Raw genomic sequence first — 27,781 nt, 5'->3', positions numbered from 1 at the left:
TTTTTTTTTCTCGTTTTTGGATCCACACACATTTTAGCAAAAAAGACAGCATGCTTACTGTGCATCTCCTCTGTGTGTCCTTCACACAGCAATATCCCTTGTTTTCAGTCAGTGGGTGTGGTGGCACACACCTTTAATCCCAGCACTCAGGAGGTAGAAGCAGGTGGACCTCTGTGGGTACCCAGTCTGTCAGCCCCATCTATCTAGGGTGTTCCAGGACAGTTAGGGCTACATAGCTAGGGCTACATAGCTAGGGCTACATCGAGATCCTGTCACAAAGCAAAGCAGGAAGAGAGAAAATCAGAAGGTCCTTTTACCTGTTTAGCTGCTACTTCTGTGCAACCCCAGAAGCAAAGCTGATAATGTGCAAAGAGAAGCGTCAGGTGTGAGTCAGTAGGGAGAAAAAACAAAAAAAACAAGCAAGTGAAGTTTTAGATTTCTAAGAAGCAGTTTAGGTCTCTGGCTCTGGGCTAGGAGTTTGCAGCCAACTCAGAGGAGGACATCTGGCGCCACCGTGTGGCCGATAGAAGGTAGCATGTCCTCCAACAAGAAAACCAGAGTTTTTCAGAGGGGAGGATGCCAGGGAGATGGGACCTCTGGAAGTCCAAAGACCACTTCTCAAGTAGGCAGTCTCTTAGTGTGTGTGGGATGATAGCAAGAGCAGCCAGTCTGTTCCATCTACAGCATCTTTCACTTTGTGGTTCTGTCCTCTGGTTTTTTGTTTTTGTTTTTGTTTTTCAAGAGAGAAGATTAGGAACAACAACAACAACAACAAAATATCTCAGGTTTACATTTGTAAAAAGCTGAGCATTGAAAACACAGAGGCAGAAGATACTTCATATTTCATATACTTGGAGTATATGAAAATGTTCCTCCTCCATAGTGCCAGTGGTCCCCTTCCACCTCTTTGCTCTGTCTGTTGCCCTAACCAGCTGGCTTGGGTTATGTCATCCACAGACAGAGACTTGTTATTCTAGATCCTCCTCCACCCAACTCAACAGCTCTCATCCACTTGACTCCCTGGCCTTCTCCTGGAACACAAGATCCATGGGAGCAAAAGCATGCCCGGGGCAGCGTGAACAGCAGGGGTCGCTCTCTGCTGACCTGCCCAAGTTGGAGGCCTCTGGAATTATTGTCTTATGCTAGCTGGGAAGGATAGGCGCTATGTTGCTTGTAAGGATATCAGACAATAGTCCTAACAATGTATACAGTTACATTCCCAGTCACCTTGTAAGCTGACACACACAATGTCGTTCAACGTTCACCTGGACGTTGACTGTATTGAAGCCATTGCCTAATGACAAAGACCACAGTACATCTGAATGATGCCTTTGAGCTTGGGGGGAGGGAGGGAGGGGGGGCCATCTGATGTCATAGCAGCATCTGTCAAGAGCTTTCCTTGTTTAAGAAGGAACAGCAGCTAGTGTTTAAGTAGTACTAGCGCTGTCCCAGATGTAGTTTATTAGCGACTTTGTAATATTCAATAATAACCCTGCAAGGCCGGGATTTTTTATCCTCCATTCTACCACCATCCCCCATTAAAGCCACTGCCACCATCACTTCACCTGTGAGGACATATGTGTAGAGAAAGGTGAATGACACCCCTAAAATCCTACAGGCAGGCAGGGCAGATGCTCAGAGATGAACCCCACGATGCTCGAGAATCTTCTCACCTGCCAAGTAGCCTTCTCGGTGGCACAGGCACTCCTTAGAGGTGTAGAAAAGAACCCTGCTCCAGTCAAGCTGGGCAGCAGCTAGGATCTGGGGAAGACCCTTCTGGCTGGTGGAATTCTGATTTTTATGGAAGCTAATTTACAGCTTTGCTCATTATAGAGGGCTGGCTGTGAACTAATTCTTGTCCCTAGATACTCAGCACATACAGTGCTTCTTTGTTTCCCTCCCACTCTCTCTTTTTTTTTTTTGTCTTCATTTGCTTATTCATTTCATTATTCCTCATCTGTAAATGCCCCATTATTCAGATTTTTGATGTCATTATAAAAATCTACCTAGTTCCTCTGTCTTAACAGACAAAGTAAGCAGACAATAGACTTAATAGACAGTAGTGAGTAGAGGAATATCTTTGGCCTGTCTTCATTGTAGATCCGTCCGGCAACTGTGATTTTTATCCTTGTTTGAAAATTCCATTTTTAAACAAAGAAGTTTCTTCATTTTCACTGTAAGGCCTTCTCTGACCCCTGCACCCCTGCACTCCTGTACCCCTGCACCCATGCCCAAATCTCCAAGTACAGCCTGCTCCTCCTGTCCCCTTGTTAGCTTCAGTGACTTTCAATAACCCCCATCTTCCAACACACTATAACTTAATTCATCACACATTTTGTTGTTCACAGCCTGTCTCTTCCACTGACATGTGAGCTCAATACAGACGTAAGTCCTTTTGTGTACTGATGTATTCCAAATAGCTAGACAGCATCTTGGCATAAGATATATATGGGGGGGGGCAAAGCAAAGAAAGTAAGAGCTAGAGAATGTAGGTATTTCCAGTTGGTTATAGTATAATATATAATACTATACTATATATTATATACCTTTTTAAAAACCTACATTGATGTATTCAGTATCATAGCTTTTAATTTATTTTGCCTTTTTAAATACATTTATTTATTCTTGATCTCTCTGTGTGTGTGTGTGCGCCTGCATGATCACATATGTATCTGGGATCACATCTTATACATGTGGAGGTCAGAGGGCCGTTTGTTGGAGTTGATTCTTTCCTTTCACTATGTGGATCTTGAGACTAGAAATCAGGATGCCAGGCTGTTGAGAAAAGTGCCTTTATCTGCCTTGCTGTCTTGCTAGCCCTGTCTTGTTTTGTTTTGTGAGATGTGGACAGGTTTCAGCAAACATCATCTGCCACGTGTGAAGCTAGCTGTTAATTTGAATAGGCTGGGAGAGGATTGGCTTTTGCTTCTGAATTTCCTATCATCCTTCAAGAGCTGCCTGTCCTGAGCCTTTTGTACCCAGCTTTGCCTTTTCCATGGAAGGAAGACAGACAGTAAAAAGTGTAGTAAAGAAAGATACGCTGTCAACATGGCCTGTCTATCAGTCTGCTTCCTGCCTCTTTGAAGGAGGGTTTTCAGATCTGATGAGCTATTTTATTTTATTTTAATCATTTAATTGACATGGTAATTGTATGTATTTATGAGGTGTGATGTGATGTTTTGATACTTGTGTACTGTGTACAAGCAAATCAGCAACATTAGTACATTTGGTACATAAACATTTACAGTCTCTGTATGATGAGACTCAACCTGGTAACAGTCTAGCAGACAGTGTGCTTGTGGGCAAGACTGGAGAACTGAGTTTCATCCCTGAGAACCAACTACATGCAGCTTTCTTCTGACTTCCATTCATGTGCTCCTAGGCTACGATGTGCATATGCCCCTCCCCTCATAATAATTTTTCAAAGGATGGCATTAAAATACCCGCTAAAACCCCACTTATTCAAAACAAGATCTGGGTAGGGCAAGAAAAGCATAACCTAATTAGCAAACCAACAAACAGAGTGTATTGTGTGTTCTCATCAATATGTGGATGCTTCAAAAAAGTGACTTTGAGTGTAGTCAATACTAGGGGCTGGGAGGGTGGGAGAACTGGATGAAGGGGGTGTTGACAATAGAAGCCAATGTACACAGCTAGGGGAGCAAGTTCTGTTCTAGGAACCTATACTTCACCAGTCTGTTGTTTATCTTAGGAAGTCTGAGGCTCCAAAAATAAAGAGAGGAAAGAACCCACCATCCTGATTTTATGGGTGCCTTTTGTGCATGCTGACACATCCTGAACCAACAAAACCCAAAGTGGGTGGGGAGAACATTTAAAAGCCCAGACCACCGGGAAATGGATGTGGGTGCATTTGTCACATTTCTAGCATTGCTTTCAAGTGTTCTAGTCTTTGGAAGCTAGCAGGTCTGGGCATCCAGCCAAATGAATGTCAGCTGATGACACATTGTAACTTAAAGCCGGCTCTGCTACCAGGACATTGTATCAATACGGTGTTACAATATGATAGTCTCATAGATACCATGTAGCCATATAAACACTCACTGCGATAGGAGCCCACAACCTGCCCAGGTTGCAAAGCTTTTGTGAATTCTTCCTCCTGGAAGGTCCCACAATAAACTGAGTTAAGTACAGCAGTCATGGTTCTTAGGTACATGAGTCATTCATTACTTTTCTCTTTCTGGACTTTCTAAATGACAGGTATTGACAGGTATTGGGGATGGAGGTGGGGTGGCATGCTGGATGGTTGTATATGAAAACAACTGCAAGTTACAAAACTTGATGCGGCCATGATTAAAATGAGCAGTAGAAATGGAGTCAAAGAAGCATAGCGAGTGCCCTTAAGGGGAGGAGACAAGTTCTCCGCTAATGGCCCTCCTGAGCCTAGTCTTGGCTCCAGGCTCTATGTAATACCACTTGATGCAGGGGGGCAGGGGTTCAGAACCACCTTATGCTTCTATGACACACCCCTCTCACTGGATGGCTTCTACCGTGGGACTGTGAGCTGGCTAAGAGAGAAGTATGTCCGATATTCACCACTGAGTAATGTGTTGCTTGGGCTTCCAACACAAAGTAGAACTTTGTGTGACTCAGTCATCAAAACTGGGGCATTGAGGAGGGCAGAGCAGTGGCTGGCAGGAGCTTGGAAGAAGAGCAAGTCTGTGCTGGGTGGGACGCTTTCCACACATGAAGCCTGGGCCCTCAGTCGCCTCCAGGGAGCACCGTTGCTCACAGCACGGAGTGATCCGTGCTGCAGCTTGTTACCTCACAGACTGGCCTCTGTCCTAAGAGTTGTTGGGTGACTCTGAGGTCACCTCTCCTTGATCTTCTGTGGGTTCGTTTCCTCTATTCCAGAACTGTGGGAGGTCCTGAAGCTGGGTGCCCCATCCCCACTGAAGGCCTGTTCTCTTTCTGCCCTTTCATGCCTCCTTGAGCTCCCAAGGGCATCCCAGTGAAGGGAGGAACAAATGTGTGATGTTGTAGCCGTCAGCTTTAGCTGTTGTGATGCTTTGTAACAAACGGTCCTTGGCTCACTGTGGCATTTATTTTACTTCTGCTTTTTCAGACTGAACCTGTGTCAGGCTTTGATAAAATTGAGGTCAATCCTATGCATCTCATTACTTCAACCCAGTATTTCACTGACTAGATCAGGATACATAGCTAAGCCCAACTCTCGGTGTACTGAGGATATAGGGACTTGCCTCAGTGTGGTGCTGCCTGGCCCCTTAAAGGAGTGAAGCTGGGAAGAGAGAGGCAGGCTGAGCATTTCCCTCTCTGTAGAACTCCAAACTGGCTGGCATCTCTCTGCCTCTCCTCCAGGAAGGCTCCTCGGAGTTGACCACTAAATTTCAAAGATATCTTAAAAACTCATTGCCAGAAGGTTTGGCTGGAGACACGTATGATTTTGAAGTGTGTGTGGCTTATTCAAGTTCATTAGGAGCTGGAGCCATAATGCTTGTGCATCCTGCCAGGAGCTCTTTCAGTGCTCAGGAGTTGCTGGTGTGGTTTGAAGTCAGCAGTACCAGGGCTGACGCTTACAGACCCAGAGACCTCTGTGGTGGAAGGTGATCTCTTTACGGATACCCTCTTTAAAGCGTTTTAAATAAATCACCCAGTGGGTTTTTGTAGCAAGTTCTTAGTCTGGATTTTCTTTAACAGAGACACCCAGGTGGCATCCACCATGTGCTCAGAGGAACAATAGGATTCTTTCTTCTGGCTGGGCCTGTGAGGAAGCAGGAAGTGAATGCTTGTTAGGGGGTAACTGGGGGCTTTCATACTGTAATGGGGAGTTGCTGTCAGAATCCTAATGCTGCTTCTTTTGGTGATGTGGTGGATGGAACCCAGGGTCCACGCTGGCCAAGCACTCACCACTGAGCAATACTCCTGCCTCATGGGACCTACCTGAAGGTGCAGAAAGATGTCAGGCAGTTTGAGGTCTATCAGAGGAGAATTGGCTGGCCTGCCTGTCTCTGGCTCCTAGGGCCCCTAGAAGCTGCTCTATGAAGAGCAGTGAGAACAGGCACTGAGGGAGACTCACTGTAGAAAACTCTCCTCATGGCCATTGTCCTGTCTTCCAGGCATCTTCCTCACTGTCTTCATTGTCACCCTGGGCTGTCCCAAACAGACCCCAATGTCTCCTTGCCATAGAAGGGGTTTCCTCATCCTGTCAGGCTTGTCTCTACCTCAAGGCTTGGCTTTTTTGTGTCTTGACATCGAACCCCAAACCCCACCTTGAGATCTTTGCTGAGGTTCCTCTACTCGACCTCCAAATCTCAGCTCCATTTGCCCAGATCCAAACACCCACAGTGTTCGCTCTCACCATCTAACCTGTAGGAAGGCTTTTCCTAGTTACATGGATGTTAGTAAAATAAATGGGTAAGGCTGGCAAGCTGGTTTGGTGGGTCTAAAGGTGCCTGCCAGCAAATCTGATTCCCTGAGTTCAATCCCCAGGACTCAATGGAAGAAAAGAATGGATGACTGCAAGGTGTCCTCGGACCTTCATGCACAAGCCGTGCTTTGTATGAGTGCACACACACTCAGTAAATAAGTGTAATAGAACAAAGGGGTAATTTCTTATGGATATACACAAGTGATCAAAATTCAGATCATGACAGACCAGTGATCCCACCTGAACTGCATCTGTATGGATGAGCAGAGTCCACCAGGATCTAAGAAGTAGCGAGCAACATGTTAGGAGGAAGGAATAGCAGAGTTCATGCTACAGGCAAAGATGAAGGCTAACATTGTTCTATGGTATGTCTTCTCCTGGTGAGAAAAACACTTCCTGCTGGTGTGCTTGAGACTGTGGGGCTTGGGGGACTACATCACACGTGCTTGGAAAATTGAAGGCCTCTTCAATTGGCAACAACTGATCCTTTAACCAGCATCTGCTAACTGGAAATCTGCTCTATGCAAGCACTGTCCTGGGTTCTGAGATCACTGACAGTGCAAAGAGTAACTGAGTTCCCTTCCCTGCAGAGCAGGGCTGGCTATATAGGGTGAGAGGACAATTCAACCAAGGGATGCTATCTATGGTTTCATGACCCCAGGCCCCTGTGTGACCTCACTTGACCCTAGCAGGCACTCATGGCCACACTTCAGCAAGTGTGACTGACCAAGATGCAGTGGATGTAATGGGCAGGAATAGATGAAGCTAGCCAATGGGAATGTGCAACACAGGTGTTCATTCCTTTAGTCAGTTTATTCTGTGGAGCTCCCAGCACAGGGTAATCTCTGCTCATTTGTGAGTGGCGAATTTCGACCCCGGGGCACTGTCATTGTGTTCCTGGATCAAGGCTGCTTGTAACCTGTGCAACCAGAAAGCCTGTGTGTATGATGGGGTGGAAGGTACTCGCTCTTGGAGCAGAGCTGTGGAGTAGAGCCCTGTACAGCCCCTGACCTGCAGGCCTGAGCTCTGACCTGCCTGCCTCCTGCTCCCCTCCCAGGTATGGAGAGTGCAATCACGCTGTGGCAGTTCCTTTTGCACTTGCTGCTGGACCAGAAACATGAGCACCTCATCTGTTGGACATCTAACGATGGCGAGTTCAAGCTCCTCAAGGCGGAAGAAGTGGCCAAGCTGTGGGGCCTCCGCAAGAACAAGACAAACATGAACTACGACAAGCTGAGCAGAGCGCTGAGATACTATTACGACAAGGTAAAGCAAGCCTTGGCATCATGGGGTGGGGGTGGGGGGTGGGTTGGGGGTGTGTGTGGTCTCTTCTCTTAGTTCATTGAGGAGGGCAGATGAGCCTGTGCTGTGCATCCAGTCAGAAAACAGAAGTGGTGACTAGGAGGCAACTCAGTGAAGCGCTTGCCCTGTAGGCACAGGATCTGAATTTAATCTCTGGAACCCAGGACAATAAGGATTACAGTCTGGCCGGGTGGTGGTGGCACACGCCTTTAATCCCAGCACTTGGGAGGCAGAGGCAGGTGGATTTCTGAATTCGAGACCAGCCTGGTCTACAGAATGAGTGCCAGGATAGCCAGGGCTATACAGAGTAACCCTGTCTCAAAAAACCAAAAAAAAAAAAAAAAAAAAAAAAAAAAAAAAGAAGAATGACAGTCTGAGCCAGGCACGGTGGTACACGCCTTTAATTCCAGCTCTCTGGAGGCAGAGGCAAGTGGCACTCTGAGTTCAAGATCAGACTGGTCTGTAGAATGAGTTCCAGGATGGCCAGGGCTACATTGAGAAACCCTAAAAGCTTGAAAGAAAAACAAAAAAACCAAAAAAACAAAACCAGCAAACAAAAAAGAATTACAGTCTGCAAAGTCTGTTCTTTCTGGTCAGGAGTTCGGTCAGAGGGCCTTTCCAGGGCAATGGTAGCTCAGGGGGGCTCTATTTTACCTCCCGTGTGCTGGGGATTGTGTCCTGGGGCCTTGTGCATGCTAGGCAAGTTCTCTAACACTGAGTTACACTTCCAGCCCTGGACACCATTACTGCCATGGATCTGGCACCTCAGCATCCCTGTGTGTGAAGTGGGAAGCATAGCAATTCCACAGTCAGGGTCTCCGTGTGGATTCACCGAGCTACTGCACGCTGAGTTCTTAGATCTGTGCTTGCCGTGTGACATTTGCCTTGTTAGTAACTTCTCCAATTAGGAGCAAAGCCAGTCTCATTTTTTACATCATGGAAGTGAGGAACCGAGTGCTATAACTAAAATGTTTTATGTATATGGGTGTTTGACTTGCATGTGTATGTGTAACATGAATGTAGCACCCATGGAGGCAAGAAGAGGACATTGGATTCTCCTTAGACTGGAATTAGAGCAGTTGTGAGCTGCCATGTATGAGCTGGGAATGGAACTGGGTCTTCTGGAGGAGCAGCCGGTACTCTTAGCTGTTAAGCTCTCTCTCCAGCTCCCAGAGTGCTTTTAAAGGCGAACCACAGCAAGGACAATTGGCATGAATTCAATTCATGCCTTACAAATTAGTTAGTATGCTTGGTAGGCCAAAATTTGTTCTATTTAGAATAAATATATCAGACCCATAATTATTGTCCATTTCTGTTTGAACCCATGCTTGCTGACTGTTTAACCTGATGGACAAAAAGGCTTAGAATCCTAGAAACCGAAGTGAGCTTTTGTTCTGGGTTCACTACTCTTACGGAAAGGTGAATTTTAAAGTGATTTAAATATTGGTTCCAGATCTATATTTAGTGCCGTCTGTCTGCAAACCTCTTTGGAATTAGAGGACAGAAGGATTACACGTTTCAGGAAGTGAAGACGTCATTAATTATAAAGGGCTCCTTTCTATGCTCCTAATTGCATGTGATTATGTCATTGGAGTGCTAAAGGTGCTTCCCATTAATGCAGCAATTAATTAATCCTGACTTAATGCAGTTCTATGAAGCTGTAAAGGCACTTCTCAGCTAATTGCACTGTCCGGAAGCCAAGCAGATGGCGTCTTGCTTTGCATTTTTTCCCAAGTTCGGTGCTCTGCCACGAGAATTGGGGGCCCTGCAGGAAAACAGTCTGCCTTGCCTGCTGGCAGAGAGCCCGGAAACTTGGCCTTCCTGTTATTTTAAATCAAGGTGTCAAAGAAAAGAGGGCTTGCCTCTGTGCCTGGGACTCGAGTCACCTCCTCAAGTCCTGGGCATTGAACCTGAGCGCTTGTCCCATCAGCATGAAGGGATCTGTGTCCTGGGCTGGGGATTGATGATTAGTGGCCGACAGCCTTTGTTTAGACAAGCATGTGCTCTCTAGAGTGAGTAGTTTCAGGTTGGAGAGATGAACAGTGAAGTGCCTCCCCCACAAGTAGAGAGCCCTGATCTCATGGAACCCCTGGAGAAATGCTGAGCATGATAGTTCATGATTATTCACGATGGTAATTCCAGCTCTGAGAAGGCAGAGATAGGTAGATCCTTAGGGCTACTGACCAGCTAGCCTAGCCTAATAGGTGAGCTCCAGGCCTACCACAAAGGATGTTCCTATCACAAAAGTATTCTTGGGCCGGAGAGATGGCTCAGCGGGTAAGAGCACTGACTGCTCTTCCAAAGGTCCTGAGTTCGGATCCCAGCAACCACATGGTGGCTCACAACCACCCGTAAAGAGATCTGATGCTGTCTTCTGGTGCGTCTGAAGACAGCTACAGTGAATTACACCGGAGCAAGTGGGCCGGCAGAGGTCCTGAGTTCAATTCTCAGCAGCCACATACATGATAGCTCACGGCCATCTGTACAGCTACAGTGTACTCATACACGTAAAATAAATAAATAAATCTTTAAAAAAAATAAAAATAAAAGTATTCTTAAGAAGTCCTCTGGCCTCCACCCCCCCCACACTCTCACATACACACACATGCAGATACACATCCACATGTGAATGCATACATGGTCACATATATATGCATACACACAAGCACACACATATACACAGAAGTACAATATACATACTCAGCATACCTACATATGTACAGTTCACATACACTGACAAGTATACACATATGCACACAAACATATGTATATGCAAGTATAATATACATACACACAAACATACACACCTAGGCACAAGTATAATTCATATATACACAAATACATGCATGCACACAGACACTTTTTTTTTTTAAAGTAGTTTCATAGCTGTTGGTCTGTTAGAAGTCTAGGGCCCTGTCCTGGGCACTTTCTGTTGTCTCTTTTAAACTAGATGACACTCCCATTAGGACAGGTTCTGCACCAGTCCTCCTATACAAAGTGGAACATTCAGATTTGGTTGAGAGACCATTCAAGCCTATGCAGCCAGAAGGTGCCAGGGCCCAGGGCCCAGGGACCCACCTGCCCTGTGCTGTTCCTTAAGATACAAACCTTCACTTCTGCCTTGGAACCTCTGAGATCAGATAGGCTGCCCATATGCTGTTCTAAGCTCAGGAGTTTTTATTATCAAGTGTTTTAATACTGAAACAAATCCAAACAGATGTCACTGTAGACTCCACATTTGCCTGCTATTACAAAACACACCAGGAAAGGTGTATAAAGAAAGGAGTTGTGGAGATTGAGAAGCATAGCAGTGGCTCTGGTAAGGGTCCCCTTGGCGGCGGGGCAGTGTCATAACAGGAGGATGGCATCATGGCAGGAGCATGCGCGAGGAGACTGAGGTGGGGCTCACTCTTTTATAACAACCCAGTCTCAGAAGATCCATCCCTGCAAGTGCATCTCTCCCACACCCTCAGTGACATAACACATGATCACATGACACAGTCCCCAACTCTAAAAGATGCAGCATTGCAGCACTGTGGACTTGGGAGCTCTGGGGACACACTCTAGCCATGGCCAATGGCAGAGTCTCAATGCAGTCAGAAAAGGAAAGAAGAGGGGGAGGAGGGAAGAGAAGGGGAGGATGGTAAAAGGGAAGAGAGAAGGGAGGAACAGAAGAGCCAAGGCTGAAGGGAGGAACAGACAAGCCAAGAGGCAAACTCAGGAAGAAAGCTGCCACTGCAGCATTAAGATCATTTATTTCACCTTTTTTTTGGCCAACACTTCCAGCTTCACCAGCTGCACTCTGGTTCGCTGCATCGATCAAACTGGTTTAAACTAGTTTAACTCCAACAACATTAGGCTGGCAATCATAGTCAACATAGATGTCCGTCCTCTCACTGTTAGGGCAGCTTGGCTCAGAGCCTCTATGGATATGAAGCCCTTGGGTCGCGTGGGTCTGGGTGTGATATGCCCTGTCCTGCTCTGTTTCCTAGGCAGATCCAGGCTGGTTCCTGCTGCTTCTCAGTGTGACAGTCATCAACACCTCTGCTTCCCCCTCCTCCCTCACACTCAGCCTGTGAGTGGGATAGCTCTGTGGCTGTCTCGCTCTGTAAGCCATGGTAATTTTGTCTGTTGTCTTCCCTGGCCTTCTCTAGCATGTGTCCTTTTCCTGGCGGCTGAAAATGCGCATCTTTTGGTTTGTCCTAATAGGGAAGTTTCTCTGCCAGAACAGACAAGCCTGTGAAGAGCATTATTTTTATATGGTATATGTTGTATTTTTAGCTTGTTCCAGCATATTAAAAGTGGGCAGAGGAGAAATGTGTTAAAAAAAACCCAACAACTATACAACAAGACACTGAGGAATACTTTGTGTTCATGATATCTGGCAGGGTGAAGGGATTTACTCAGTGTCCTTCAAAACAAGTACCCTCTAGCCCACAGATTGTAACAGGTGGGCATGGTTAGGCATCTAGGCCTTTGGATTAGATGTTTGGGTTAGAATCCAGCTGTGGGAGAAGCAATCTCTGTGGGCCTTAGCCTCCTTTGAAAATTTATGTATTTGTTGAATATGTTTGTATATGTTCATTTTTGTGTGCACATGTGTGTGGTTGCATATAGAAGGCAGAGATCAACGTCAGGTCTCCACTGTACTTTTTGAGTGAGGGTCTCTCTCAGTGAGCATCAGGGATCCTTCTGACTCTTCCTCCCCAGCACTGAGATTACAAACACACACCGGAGATCAGACCTAAGGTCGGTCCTCTTGCTGACATCAGAAGCACTTTACTGACTGGGCCATCTCTCCAGCATCCCCACACTCTAGTTTTTTCTGCGAACTGAGGATTGGGTCCAGAGCCCTCACATGCTAGGCAAGTACACTCTTCTATTTATGTACACTGAGGATGGCGACAGAATCAATTCAAGGGTCTATGGTGAATAGTCTCGGGTACCTGTACCCCTTTGACACAGTGCCCACTACTTGATAGATAGGATGAAGCCTTAGCCAGAGTCATAATGTGGGTGATCATTGTTTCTCTACCATTAGTTTTAAAACTTTGGGCGAATGCAGAGAAGGAAAATCAACCTATGTACCAACTTTTGGAGTGGGAATGTGGAGATGGGAAGATGGGCCCCCTTTGTCCTGCTGTGTAATGTCCGAGAGTGGCCAGCAACTTTTGCCAGTTAACTTTTTCTACACAGGCTGTTGTGAACATTCACCCTTCCTGTCCCTCTGGGTCAGAGCCAGCACACTCCCCCTGTGCACTTAGATGGGATGACCATGGTTTATCTATCTCCTGGTGCCCTTTAGAATCAAGATTTTAGATTCAGGACCAAGGAGGTTGGAGGGCAGCTGTTTTACTTCCACTACCATGGAGCACAGTTTTAGCAGCACCTCCCCTTCCTGGATCACAGGAGGATGCATGCTTGATACTCAGCAGGGTTAGCCTCTGTAGTGTACATGCTCAGGAATGCACGCCATTTTACCGTTCATGTTTGTGAATCTTAATGTGTTGGGTGACAGAGGCTGGTTATTTAGAGGTCTTCCCCTGTGGTGGGAAATATTTAAAAATTGCACCATTCCACGCTTTAAGTAGCAAGACACCAGCGGGCGGGCCAGCCATGCACTGGCAGGCAATGGCCGGCCTGTTCTCATCTCATGGAGACTCTCTGACTCAGCTCTGAAATCTCTCCACCCAGCTCACTAAGTTCCCACTGGCAGGTCGTTACGCCAGCCCCATGCTTCAAAACTCCCATGGCCTTTTGCGGTGCATTTCTGGCAAACCCACCCTTTTGTCACTGTACCATTCTCTCGGGAACCCAGCTAGTTGAGCCTTCACGTGAAGGAAAACACCACACAAACTTAGTTCAGAATCAATGGTAACTCAATTGCTGGGTGCATCAACTAGAATCCCAATCTTGTAAGCCTTATTAACTCTAAATCCTCTAGTGGCGAATCCTGGCAGATTCACTATCTAAACCAGGAGACACTAGTAGCTACATTTTGACCTCTCGCTGTCCCCGTCCACCCCCCCCCCCACACACACACACACTTCTCTTCCGGAAGTCCCGCCTACTTGCCCAGTGGTTGGTTCCTTTATTCATTAGGAGATGGTTCACAAGAAATCACCTGAGTATGGATGTTCGATGTGCATGTATGTCTGTATACCATACCTGGACCCAGAAGAGGGTGTCAGTCCCTGGGACTGGAATTACAGGTGGTTTTGAGCTGCCATGTAGGTGCTGGGAATTAACCCCATTCCTCTAGAAAAGCAAAGTCAGTACTCTTAAGCACCTAGCCACCTCCCCAACTCCATTCATTCACTACTTAACAACTCTTGGATGTTTATAGCTTGACATGGGTAAGATCCTGCTCTGTCACCTCTGTTCCCATGTCCTCAAGTCCCTCAGCCTTTTCTTTGAAAATGTTCCTCCCCCTCCTTGCATGGTTTGGCAACTCTGGGGCAGGGGACAGACATGTAAATTGTTCCCATGCCCCAAATATGGAAATGCTAGAACTGATGTGGTGTCTGGCCTTCCAGAGGAGGGAAGCAGGGGAATAGAGACAGAGGGAAGATTTCTGGGGCTCAAGATACTTGTTGACCAGTTGGTGCCAGGATGGACGCGTTAGGAAGGAGTGCCAAGCGGAGAACAGCCATGTGGGCAGATGGGAGGTGTGAGCGTTTGACCTTTCCAAGTGCAGAGCATTTATTTAGGGAAAGAGGTTAAGATGAGACTGGGAGAGAAGTGTGGAGCAGCATGGAGTCTTGCAATTGGCACTGTTTCGAGAGAGCCAGTAAAATATAGAAAGCAAGAAGGAACCATGATTAGATTTGAATTTTTGGAAGATAAAAACCCACAGCAACCAGTGCTTCTTGGTATTGGTGGCTTCACGCCCCGATGCCACCACTCTGATCCTCTTGGCCAGTTACCGAGAAAGCATGGTCCACACTGAGTGGATTGGCTGAATCATGACATCAGAACCAAGGCCTGCAGCGCCCCTCCCTGCCTACCCCTCCAGCCACCCCAGGGACAGGGAAGGGAAGTGTCACTGCCCGGCAGTCCTGCAGGTGCAGCTGCTCATGGGAAGCTGACGACATCGACCTGGGTTGCTACAGAAGGAGACACGGAAGCTTATTTAATCCCTCACTCTTTTCCAACAGACCTATTGTCTCTCTGTTGGCAATGAGTGTTCCTCCCAGGGGGAGCCTGGAAACTTTGCCAGCTCCCTTCTCAGCTGGCAATGGGATGAACTGTCCTTCCGTCTCCACAGCAACATCCCAGCTGATCCTTGCAGGGATACTGAGGGATCTTTACCTAATTGGAGGGAAATTAGGGGGAGAGCAGTCAAGACAGAGTCACTGGCCCCAAATCCCAGGAAGTCGAACACATCACCTCATCACCTTCTTAGCTTAATTGGGTAATTTGTTTTAAATGGGGTATGCAATCGTGCTGAGAAAATGTTAGTATTAATAACGTGTATCTGAAGTCAGCTGTCTCGGCTGAAAAGCCTTGGCTCTCGTGGGATCCTTTAATATCCCCAAAATAAATTTTTGAGAAGATAAAATGATACGTCTTCAGAGTGGAGAAAGACTGAGTCCAGCAGGTGTTCCCACCCTGGAGCTTCCTCCAATGCCTATCTGGGCTGTTGTCACAGTGCTCTGTATGGTTGGGAACCTTTCTGCCCGGCCTTAGGCCTGTGTATAGAGAGCCTGAGAACTCTGCTGGGTGTCTCCTTGTACCATGTCAGGCACTCAGGGTGTTGGAGGACAATAGATGGCACCTGGGCTCTTGTCCAGAGGCCAAGGGTGTGACCAGGACTTCCCTGCATGAACTGGGCCCTGGAAGCTGCCTGAGACCTGTTTGGTAGATGAACCCGCCCCCTACATACCCCACCGAGGGCTTCTAAGCTGGCCACCTTGTCCCAGGAGATGGCAACCAGCATGAGGTGACAGGCTGTGGGAGTGCAGAGGGGTTGGAGGCGTTATTTGGGGGTGCTTCCTGTCTTGCATATGCTTCCAAGCCAGTGTCCCCAAAGCCCTCCACATTCTTCCAAATAGGGTGGTTGCTAAGAAACAAGATGAGGCAGGCAGTCTTGGGAGCACAGTTAACATGGGGCTGCTGCGTGGTACTCAGCTGCTGAGGCTTCCACAGCCCTGCCAAATCGCTGCATCAGGCCCTTGCCCTTGCCCACACCGAGTCCCCTTTGGCAGGCTCCAGCATTCCTGCTCCGGGCTCTTAGCTGCGGGAAAATTTAGGGATTGTGTAGACAAACTGAGAAAAAACCCGCCAACATTCACATCACACCTCCCACCACCCACCAGCCGCCAGCTGCTCCTCTGGGCGGCCTCTTCCCACTTTCCTCACAGGCTCAGCTCTTATCCCAGATGGTAATGCCAGGAGGGAAACTCACGTGTATGGGGCATGCTGTGTGAGGCTCTGTGCTAGGCATGGAACATTTGTTAACTCCTAAGGCATCTGGCCTTGTGGCCAGTGATGGACCCATTCTAGAGACAGAGATACTGAGTCGCAGGCACGTGGGAGGTACATGGCACACCTAAAATAAAGCAGCTGCTTAGGGTTAAGCATTCATCCTAGAGGTTTTGACCTTGGCTGTGTAGTTTGTGCAGATTGTTGGGGGCCCAGGTTAGAGTCTTCCTCCTTCATATGGCTGGTTACTATCTCTTATGTAGGCCAAGAGAAAGAGAGGCCCCAATGTTGACTGCTCAAGTGGTCAATGGAAAAATTGTTCTGAGCTCTGAGTGTTATGTGGTAAGGTGCTCTGAGCTAGCTGTGAATGAGAGATGTTGGTTGGTTGCCCCAGAGAATGCACACTTCCTGAAGGGAGCCAGGCTGAGGGCTGGAGAGATGAAGCAGACAGAGTTTAAAGTCAGTCTTGTGTACTTAGTGAGTTTGAGGTTAGCCAGACCCCGTTGGGGTGGGCGGGGGAGAGAGAGAGAGAGAGAGAGAGAGAGAGAGAGAGAGAGACAGAGACAGAGACAGAGACAGAGATAGAGACAGACAGACAGAGACAGAAAGGAGACAGAGGAGACAGGCAGGTATGCTCCTCCTATGTGGTTTTTTGTTTTTGTTTTTGTTTTTGTTTTTTTTTTAACTACTGTAACCACCCAATGGCCCTGGGAAAAGCCCAAACTCTCCTTACTGTCTGGCCTCCCCCTTCTGGTTCTGAACATTCCTACCTTTTAGCCTCCTCATTAGCCCTGCCTAACTTGCCTACCTGCTTCAGGCCACATCTGCTGCTGAACTCTGCCTGTGCCTTGCCAGTCACTGCTTGGTATCTGCCTTCCCTGTTCCCTGCCCCTTCCTAGATCTGGATCCGGTCACTGCATCTACTTTACTGCCCACTTCCACTCCTCCCCCACATTTTTTTCTTTTTTCTTTTTTTTTTTCTTTTTGAGACAGGATTTCTCTGTGTAGCCTTGGCTGTCTTGGAACTCACTCTGTAGATCAGGCTGGCTTCAAACTCAGAAATTCTGCCTGCCTCTGCCTCCCAAGTGTTGGGATTAAAGGCATGTGCCACCACTGCCCAGCTCCCTGCAGTTTTTCTTAACACCACTATACTTAGTTTTCACAGTGCCTGCTGTGGTAGCTTCTTGTAACTGTAGAACTGTAGAATGTACGAGGAGCTTGCAGGCATCTTCCTTAGCACAGGAGGAAATCCTGTCACTGTGAAATGCCAGCACTGGAAAGAACCGAAGGAACCACCTTGCCCTGCCCACTGTCTGTACCTCTAACAAGCGAGGATCCCAAAAGGAGAGAGAATATTTTTATTCTTATTATTTTTCTTCCTTTTTTGCTTGGTGCTTGTCTTAGTATACTTTCGATGGCTGTAATAAAGCACCATGACTAAAGGCAACTTGAGGAGAAAAGGGTTCATTTCTGTCATGAAGGGAAGGCTGGGCAGGAACCAGGATGCAAGAGCTAGCTGATGCAGAGGCCATGGAGGAGTTCTGCCTACTGCCTTGCTTCCCATGACTTGTTCAGCCTGGTTTCCTATACCACTCAGGACTTCCTGCCCACGGGCGGCACCGCCCACAGTGGGCTGGGCCCTCCCACATCAATCATTAATCAAGAAAATGCCCTGCGGATTTTCAACTGGCAATCTGATGGTGGCATTTTCTCAATTAAGGTTCCTTTGTCCCAGATGACTCTAGCTTGTGTCAAATAGACAAAGAAATAACCCAGGACAGGGCCAGAGACTGAGCCCAAGGCTCTGTCTCTAAAATGGAATGTCAAATATCCATACGGCAAAGACAAGGTAGGAGTATATTTTTGTCCACCTGTGGCCCTAATGTCCCCGTGATGACTGGCATCATTAGAGCTGGACACTCAAATTGGAGAACCATTGTAATTATTCCCCAACCCAGCCTAGGAAGGCTTATGCTAGCAGAACAGTCGTATGGTTCAATTTATCGAGGACAAACACTCTTGGAGGAATGTTTAAAGGAGCCAGGGTAAAATTAGAGCTGAACCCAGTGAGAAGCAGCTGCAGAGAGCAGGGGAGAAAGACGCCCTCCACATTCAGCTTGTGTCTCCCAGGGAAGGGTGTCCTGCCAGACCAGCAATGTTCCTCATTTGTAGCACCCTCTGGGTGCCACGGTGGCTCAGGCGAGCCTGACGAGCCCCACCACTGCCAAGTGGCCACATTTGGTGAGCTGATTCACACTGCAGTTTACTAATGCCAGAAAACAAAGACATCTTTAACCCAAACCACAAGAAAACTTTAAGGCTGGCAGCCGGTAGAGCAGGCCAACTCGGAGCCAAACTTAGGGTGTGTTATTCTTAGAAGTTTGGGATGGTGTGTGTGCACATGCGCGCGTGTGTGTGTGTGTGTGTGTGTGTGTGTGTGCTCCAAACTTAAGATTTAGACAATGGGTGTTCCAGCTCTGCCTAGCCTGGTGCGTAGACCAACATCCAGTGCAGAAGGCATGCTAGGCCTTCATAGAGGCCCCTGCTCAGCATAGGCAACTTGAAGAAGCCCCCCACACCCCCAAGGCTGGTCTAGGTAACCCTAGACTTGGTAGCTCTAATTAGCAGAATTTTATTGTCCCCCAGGAAGCCAAAAATCCAAAGTGAGGTGTCAGCTGGGCCACTGGATGGCTTCAAAGAAGACACCACCCCACCTCCCAAGCCCTGGTGGCTCCCAGCAGTCTTGATGCTCCATAGCTGTATCTCCCATTCTCCGTCTCTGTCTTTACGTGTACATATTTTTTTTTCTTTCTTGAGGGGCCCTCCCTGTCCTCTTCTTACAGGACACTAGTCGTTGTACTTCCTGCTTACCCTGAATCTCAACATCCCTTGGCCTATTATTCCATCTGCAGAGATCTTATTTCCAAATAAGGCCACATTCAGAGCTTCTGAGGAGCCATGAGTTCTTGTGGGGAATACCGTCCAACCACACTGTGGGAGTAGAGAAGGCTGCCTTGTTAAAAGTAGCTCAGGTGGATGGGGTCAAGGAGCCTTTTAGAAGTGCTCCTTGGGTGCAAATGTGACAGGACCTTGCCTGAAACATTTAGAGCTGATTCCAATAAAACCAACCCGATGCTTAGAGCCCCTGCCAGCCCACAGGCCCCAGGCTGAGATGAGGCAGGGCCTACATTGCTCACATACAGTAACACTTGGAGACTTACCGGACTCACTCTGGTTCTGTTTTGCCTGGATACTTCCATAGATAAGTGTCTTTTGGGGTTTGTGGGTAGTTTGCTGGTTAATGGACAGGGGTTACATTGAGCATGCATCCTGTAGGCATTATATTTCTAGCTTTGGAGAGGGGACCCTTCGGGATCTGTGTCAGGAGAATGAGTCAGCCTCTAGTCTGGACATGACCTCAGATGATGAACTTATGTAGGGTGTTGGCTGGGAAGCCAGTGACTTGGAGACACGCCACCCCTGCTGCTGGAGACTGTGGGAACTCAGCTCAGAGCTTTGGGTCCCTCGTCTGTAAAATGGGCGTTTGAGTGGTGTGAGGCTTCCTCATGGGCTTTAGTGTGAGGTACCAGCTAAGGAATTCTGATTGCCCTATAACAGAATAATAGAACAGTGTGTTATAATGTTCACTGTTGGCCACAAAGAATCCAGCTGTGTCCAGTCTTATTTCAATGACTCTGTGAGCAGAGTATAGATGCATATAAGTCCCTAAGAGCAAACTGCCTCATGAGCTATTTTTTCTTTCTGTTTTAGAGATGGCAAACTGAGGCCCACTGAAGTTAAATAATGTTCCCAGGCTATACTAAGCAGAAAGGCTAGGACTTGAATCCAGGTCTGTCATACCAGTGTTATTTCGTGTAATGCCGCTTCATCAATGCTGATCTTCGCTGTGCTAGTCACAAAGCCACACCAAGCCATGTGTAGTAGTCCACGTTTGTTTTCTGTCACTCTTCTTAGGTGACATATCACTTACAGGTTGGTTGTTGATGGCTAGTTAAGGTTGGGATTATAGGGTCCCAGTGCTTCATGCCAGGGTGTCCCATCAAAGCAGCTGGCATTGTCTCGGTGTCTGGTTCTTGTCTGTACCTCTGCACGGGACCTGATGTGTCTCTGCCACAGGCTGTGATTCCCCATCTCTGTGAATCGTCAGACTCCTCAGTTTAGCAGTGGATCCCTGATGGCCACTGCTCTTGTTCCACCCAACCCCCCCCCCCCGCCCTAGGAATTTAATAATTGGGTCATGTGAGGTTTTCTTCGTGGTGAATGTCAAATGCTGGCTATGTTCAGCATTCTATAACATAAACTTCACATCTCTTTCTTGTCTGGGTCCAACTAAATCAAATATCATGTTTCCCCTACTTGGTTGAGATAAACAAATGAGATGTAATCTGCCTGCTGAACCATGGGCCATTTAACCCAGAACTGTGAAAACAAAACAAAACAAAACAAAACTAGAATAAGCACAGCCATCTAGGAGGTTTATATTGTCTATTAAACTCAGCCAGGCAAGAGCAGGTAGTGCTAACGGATTAATGCTGGCTAAATGGGGATAGAAAATAAGGATGATAATGGTAGAGCTGGTAAGTGATACTGGCTTTTCGTGTGTGGATTTATTGGGTACCTGGCTACAAGCTTCAGGTGGGTTAGCCAGTCCCATTCTACAGATGAGGACTTAATCCCAGCATAGCCTTGCAATAGTATCATGTAGCTATTTCTGGGAAAGGTCCTCTGATATTGTCCCCTTTCCCAGCTGTGCTTCCAGCACAAGGCTGAGAAAAGCCCCAGCTGGTGCAGGAAGCTGCTGTACAGCTTCCCCTCCGGGCTATGTGAACAGCTGACTTACATCTCTCTGGGCTGAGCACAGGGCAGGGGTGTGGCAAGGTCAGAGGGCAAAAGGCTGCAATTCCAGGGAGCCCTCCGAGGATAGAGCATTAGGGAGCTGGACCTAAGAAGGATGAGAAACCCATTGAGAAAATGAGAGTTGGCTAAGAAGCCAATCTGAGCACATGAAAGTCGGACATGTTGCCTGAGGTCAACACTGAAGTGCCAGCCCAGTAAAGCGTGTTCCACACATACATGGTGAGCATTTACTGAGTCGGCAAACTGGTGAAACAGAAGTTCTAGAAGCTCTCAAAGGAGGTGTGACATTACAGGGTGTGCATGTATCTATGTAGATGGCATCTATGTAGAAGGTTTTGGCTTAAATATACCATGGGGCACTGGCTGTGGTGGTGCATGTCTGTAATTCTAGCCCTCAAGAGGCAGAGACAGGCTGATCTCTCTGGAGTTCTAGGCCAGTGCAGTCTACACAGTGAGTTCCAGACTAGATATATAATAAGACAGTCTCAACAACAACAACAACAACAACAAAATGGTGGAAGAGGGGGTAGAAAGATGGTAAGAGCCAGAGTTTGGAAAATATTACTGCCAAAGAGTCTCCTGTACATGGCTGATTTACCTGGGTAACTGTAATCTACATTCTGATTAAAAGGTCTCTTTCCTTTCTCTTCCTTTCCCTCCCTCCTTCCCTCCTTCTCTCTCTCTCCCCCCACCCTCCCTCCCTCCCCCTTTCCTTCTACCTCTTCCTAGGCTTCTTTTTCTTTTTAGCTTTCTGAGACAGTTTCACTGTGCAGCGCAGGCTGGTCTCAAACCTGCCATCCTTCCACCTCAGCCTCCAGACTGCTAGGATTACAGGTGCCAGCACACCTGCCTATGATGGGTATTTTCCACCCCATACATTTCATATAGATGATCCGATATATAGTCTTTAAAATCACTTAGCCCAATGACTCCTATCCCTGTTGTAGCATGTCTCTGTCCTTCCTGCTTTTTTGGTGTTGTGTAATACTCCATTCTAAATCTGGATTACAGTTTCCTGTCCTTTGTCAGCTGGAAGGCATGCGAGTCAGGGCCCAGCAGCTCTCCATCTGTGACTGGCTTTTAAACCCCAACCAGTTTTTCGAGGAGAGACTTAAAGTGCTTTTCAAAGATTTCCCGTTTAGGTCTGCGTGCCTGTGTGTGTTCCCTATGTGTGGGTGTCCATGGAAGTCAGAAGAGGGCATCAGATCCTCTGGAATTGGGGTTACAGGCAGTTGTGAGCCACCCAACATGGATGCTAGCAATCTAACCCAGATCTCCTCAGAGAGCAATCTATGCCCTGAACCACTGAGCAATCTCTTTAGATCCTAAAACCGTCATTTCTAGAACAGTCCCTAATTACTGGTTAGCTAACTCACAAATGTAGTAATCATCTCTCTGATCCAGTCGTTAAAGAAATTAGTTTGTGGGACTGGACAGACGAAGCGACAGTTCATCTGTTCCTTCTGGGTAATTATTTAGGCTCAACAAATTCACTCAGTTTAGAGGAGTATTCGAAGTGGTTGAGAAGAAAAAAAAAAGTTCTCTGCCAAACAGGAAAGTATTATGAGCTACAAGTAAGATGAAATGTAATATATAGGATATAACTACAAAGACCCAGCAGTTTTAGCAGAGGAAGCTCCATAGCGAATCCTCCTGTGTGACAGGAATGGTTTTGGGTCATACAGGCCCTGAACGCCTTGATTTAGTCTTTTCCTGTGGGGAGCTGGGTCTCCTGGCACGGTCTCTACCCAGGCCCAGTGCTCTTCTCAGTAGAAGAGGTGCTTCTCCCAGAAGCAGGTGGAACATTTTTGCTTCCCCCATTCCTCTGAAGATTCGCCAGCATGGGCTGAGGTCAGCTAGAGTCACCATGGGACCAGAGTTATGGGATATTTTTTTTGGGGGGGGGGGTGTGAGTTGCAGCCCAGAACCTCAGCACAGCGGTCATGGGATTGTTTAACCAGGATCAGTCTGCCCTATTCCTTAGTACAGGCATACCTGTGTGCTTTGCTGGACAGGGTCTCTCTCTGGGGCTCATGTGGTAGGAGTTCCTTACATGCCTCTTGTAAAATCCCAGTAAAATGTCTCCTTGAAAATCTCAGTAACACGCCAAGTAGGTTCTGTCCTGTTGTAGTAAAGGATGGGGAAATGTAATACGGAAGCAGGCAAAAACCTAACATGGTCATAGTTAGAGCAAGCCAGGAGCAGTCAAGGAGGGTCAGGAATTGCAGAGATCTCTCTATGGGGGGAGGGGTATTACTGTGCTTTCTTTCCCCCCTGTGTGGAAATATGGGAAGGCCATGGCTTTAGTGCCAGGAGATCTTGGCAGTCTGTGGCTATGGCTCCTGCTCCATGCTTGTCTTGGCAGTGGAAGGATGCTACCCTCCTCCCTCCATGGGGGCTGCTATAGGATTTATACACCAGATGGCAGGACTTGTAGGGCACTCAATCCATAAAGGGCTTCTCCCTCAGATGATTGATTTTTACAAGGTTTAGGAGGAAGAGTTTGTAAGGAAACCTACAGGGTTCTTTCTCATAGAATAATGCTGGAATTTTGAGCCAGAGGGAAGCCATCTTTTTCTCCCCAGAGTACCCAGGACTCCGAGTCAACCATAGGGTGAGACCTGCAGCAAGCATGTGCCAGACAGACCTGAAACTGGGTAGATTCTACAGGGACAACTTCCCCAGCTCAATTAGCCTTAAGAACAGCATAGCCTTCCACATAAAACCCACTCCCTCTGGCAGGTGAGATGGCTGAGCTGGTAAGAGCACTGACTGCTCTTCTGAAGATCCTGAGTTCAAATCCCAGCAACCACCTGTAATGAGATCTGACACCCTCTTCTAGTGTTATCTGAAGACAGCTACAGTGTACTTACATATAGTAATAGTAATAATAATAATAATAATGATAATAGTAATAGTAATAATAATAAAAGACCCACTCTCTCTGAGAAAACTTTTGCCTTCATAGGGATTTTCATTTTCCATTTATATCCTGATGCTGCTGGAGGGATGAGGCCTTGACTGAAGAGCCAGAAGTAGACACCAGCAACTAAGAATATGAACCAAATGCCATACGTACTCAAGCAGGCGATTTCGTTTTCTCCAGTGGCTTTCTTGCCAGAGATGGCTGCCTGACTTAAGAAAACGCTGTGTTGCTGGGTGGCAGTAACTTGCATTTCTCCGCTGCTTCCCAGCAGAGTGCCTGCCTGTTAGTATTTCATTGTAGTCTCTCGGTTCCTAGAGGCAGGTAAGACAGTACTGTGTTAGGGTGAAGGGAATCCCCCCTTGCCACTTCTTGCTTCACCTTGGCCTTGTGAGACACTGCAGTACTGAAAGTTTATCTCCTACTTCTTAGAATTTTTGTTTTTTGTTTTGCATGTGTTATGCAGCATGCACGAATGTGTGGGCTACATGGTGTTTGGTTGCACATGCATGCATGATGTGTGTGAGTAGGCACAAGACTGGCATCAGGTGTCTTCCTTAAATACACTCCACTTTACTTCCTGAGACAGGAAGCCTTGCTGAATGAACCCAGAGCTCATGGATTCAGGATCTAGCTAGCCATCCTAGTCATCCTGGACATCTAGCTTGTCCTAGAGACCCCCTTTGCCCCTTTTACATGGGGTGCTGATGATCCAAAGTTCAGGCCTCATGCTTGCGATCTATTCACTAGGCCATCTTCCCAGCTCTCTCTCCCAATTGCAAAACAAAAATGACAAAACCTGCTTGTAGGATTACTGTGCAAACGCTATACGCTAAGATCTGAACCATCCCTGCTCCGCAGTAAGCGCTAGCTCAGGGGTAGTTTTTGCTATTACAAAATTGTCACAGATAATAGATGAGAAAGTTGCCACAGGCTGGAGGCCTCACTACAACTCCTGGTCAACAGGACCAGAGTGTATATGTGAGCCTTTGGTCCCTGACGTCATTTCTTGTAGACACCTGTGGGCGTCAGGAATATGGTGGTGCTTTGGCTGCACCAACATTTGTCGTTCCAGTACCCCCCTCCTTCCATGTCTCTGACTCACCCCTTTTAAATGCCTCTTTTTGCATTCACAGAACATCATCAAGAAAGTGATTGGGCAAAAGTTTGTGTACAAGTTCGTCTCTTTCCCGGATATCCTAAAAATGGATCCTCACGCGGTAGAGATCAGCCGGGAGAGCCTCCTGCTGCAGGACAGCGACTGTAAGGTGTCCCCGGAAGGCCGAGAGGTCCACAAGCATGGCTTGTCCTCCCTCAAAAGCACGAGCCGCAACGAATACATCCACTCAGGCCTATACTCGTCCTTTACCATCAACTCCCTGCAGAACGCCCCGGAGGCCTTCAAGGCCATCAAGACAGAGAAGCTGGAGGAGCCATGTGATGACAGCCCCCCTGTGGAAGAAGTCAGGACTGTGATCAGGTTTGTGACCAATAAAACCGACAAGCACATCACCAGGCCTGTGGTGTCCCTGCCTTCCACATCTGAGGCCGCGGCGGCATCCGCTTTTCTGGCCTCATCTGTCTCAGCCAAGATCTCCTCTTTAATGTTGCCAAATGCTGCCAGCGTTTCGTCTGCGTCACCCTCTTCGTCTCGGTCCCCATCTCTGTCTCCCAGCTCTCCCCTCCCTTCTGAACATAGAAGCCCCTTCCTGGAGGCAGCCTGCCATGACTCGGATTCTTTGGAGCCCCTGAATCTGTCATCAGGCTCCAAAACCAGGTCTCCATCTCTTCCCCCAAAAGGCAAAAAACCCAAAGGCTTGGAAATCTCTGCACCCCAACTGTTGCTCTCCGGCACCGACATCGGCTCCATCGCCCTCAACAGCCCAGCCCTTCCCTCAGGATCCCTCACTCCAGCCTTCTTCACCGCACAGGTAAACACGATTCCTGTGACCTTAGTTGGAAGCTGGGAGAACCACCCCTGTTCTCCTTGAGAGAGATCCCTTGGCCAGTGTCCCAACATCATGTGTACGCTGAGAGGCACACACGAGGAAAGGCTTGGTATCCTGGTAACAGAGGGATATTTGCTTCTTATGACCAGAGTAACCAGGCTGTGAGGGTGGGGAGACCTCTAGGGGACATGGCACTGGAGGGGGCATTTAGGCCTTAGGAAGTGTTTAAGGCATATTTTTTTTGGAGGCACTCATAAGCCATGTGCTTCCTGATAAGAAAATTCATGCTCACAGATAGTCAGTGTAAAGCTGCGTGGGTCCTGTTGACCTTTAAACAAGAAACACAAGGGTGACATGCAGAAGGAAAGTCCCCACCCAAAGCAGGGTTGGTGTGAGGAAGCTCAGGTCCCATGGGGAGAGAAGGGAAAACTCATGGAGGGTGTAAGTCTTAGTGGCTACAAGTCCCTGGAAAAGGTGGCCTTTTTCCCTTCAGAAGCGTCATAGTGGTGTCCAGTTCAGTCAGTTGCAAGGCAGACAGGTTAGGTGGTCCCAGATCAAAGCAGATGCACGCTAGTGATAGAGGTTAGCAGTGTTGGGCTAGATTCTGCTTCTACCTCCCCAGCTTCCTAGGAGTGCGAGAGTAGACATCTGCTTTCTGGGTGATGCTGTATAGTAACAATACATTAGGACGGTGGGCATACTACCGCTACCCAGCCAGCTCCAACGAACTGGCAGGCGTGATCACCCTGGAGTTTTGAGGCTCCATGTGGGATTCTGCTGCAGGTGGCCTGGAATTCCCAGCTCTGCCTCTGTCCTTGCCATAGCTGTCCCTGTCAGCCCCAACAGTAGACACCAAATTCTTTGCATGTGCTAGACACCTGCCACACACCACCCACCTTGCCACCTGTGTCATAGCAGCCTTCCCCCCCCCCCCCCCCCCCCGTGTGGATACTGTTGCCATTACAACTGCCTGGCTGAGGTGACTGGGATTCAGAGGTGAAGTACCTTGACCCGGATCCAAAGCTGTAAGTAGGAAGAATGAGTTTGGACCCACTTTGCATCCAGCATCCATCTCCTCTGAAGCTAAAAAGTCTTTGCTGGCTGCCCTTACCCTGACAACAATCCAGGGAGCCTGCAGACAATCCAGTGGCCAGCAATTCTTTGCTACTTTGCTTTGCAAGGCTTCCCAGGCAGGGGTCACGTGACAGCTTATTTTTGGTGAAGTGACTGGAGGAGCAAGGCTCATTACTAAGGAGAGGCCCAGGACTCCTGTGATAGCTTGGAATGGGCACATGCACTCCCAAATTAGCATTCCCTAACAAAGCAAGGCTGCCTGGCAACAGGCAAGAACCTGCCTCTCAAATAGCAGCTAAGGCAAGTCACAAAGAGTTAGAGCCGCCAGGCGGAGAGTGGAGTCTGGGCCGTGGTGTCTGACTGTAAGGTTGAGCGTGGTCTAAAGTCCGGCCAGCGTCATCCCCAGTTTTGCTGTCTCTGTTCTTTAGGAGCCTGCATCCCCCTTCTCTGAGCAGAGTGGGGCTGACACCAACCCTGTCTCTCTCAAGGAAAATTGCCACCGTGGCATTGGTCCTAGATACTATGAACTCAGTGGGGCTGGGGGTGGCAGCGCAGGGGACAGGAGTAGAGGGACCTTGACCTGAGAGAGGGATCCTAACATGTGGACAAAGAGTTAATCCCCAGAAATAGAACCTACCAGAATGGCCTAAAACCTAGAGAGAATGCTTGGGAAGCCTGGTTTCTGGAACAGAGAGAGGGCCTGTGTCCTCAGGCATGTGGGGGTCAGGCTGAGAGGATGCCACTTTCATTGAGTGACTATTAGGGAATCCAAAAATGGGGCCTAGGCTTTGAGAGGGGGGGAAGAGAGGGAAGGAGGGAGGGAGG

At 47.9% G+C, this 27,781-nt stretch overlaps 1 protein-coding gene and 1 long non-coding RNA gene across 3 annotated transcripts in view; one reads left to right on the top strand and one right to left on the bottom strand.

Annotated features, from left to right (window-relative positions):
- The window catches only part of Elk3 (ETS transcription factor ELK3), a 59,174-nt gene that overhangs the window by 18,479 nt on the left and 12,914 nt on the right, over positions 1–27,781 (top strand). For both annotated transcript variants that reach the window (XM_031349549.1, XM_031349550.1), the window contains exons 2-3: positions 7,464–7,672; positions 25,070–25,864. In XM_031349549.1, coding sequence (XP_031205409.1) covers positions 7,466–7,672; positions 25,070–25,864 — 1,002 coding nt within the window. In that variant the 5' untranslated portion in view covers positions 7,464–7,465. The remainder of the gene's footprint in view (positions 1–7,463; positions 7,673–25,069; positions 25,865–27,781) is intronic.
- Positions 22,918–24,183, bottom strand: LOC116075998. Its single transcript, XR_004112774.1, has 2 exons — positions 24,090–24,183; positions 22,918–23,132 (listed from the first exon to the last, which is right to left on the bottom strand). It is a non-coding gene; the product is annotated as an uncharacterized LOC116075998 (long non-coding RNA).

This window comes from Mastomys coucha, unplaced genomic scaffold (genome assembly GCF_008632895.1).
Source record: "Mastomys coucha isolate ucsf_1 unplaced genomic scaffold, UCSF_Mcou_1 pScaffold4, whole genome shotgun sequence".
Taxonomy (NCBI): Eukaryota; Metazoa; Chordata; class Mammalia; order Rodentia; family Muridae; genus Mastomys; species Mastomys coucha.
The sequence above is the reverse complement of the archived record's forward strand: the minus strand, read 5'-3'. Positions and strand labels throughout refer to the sequence as shown.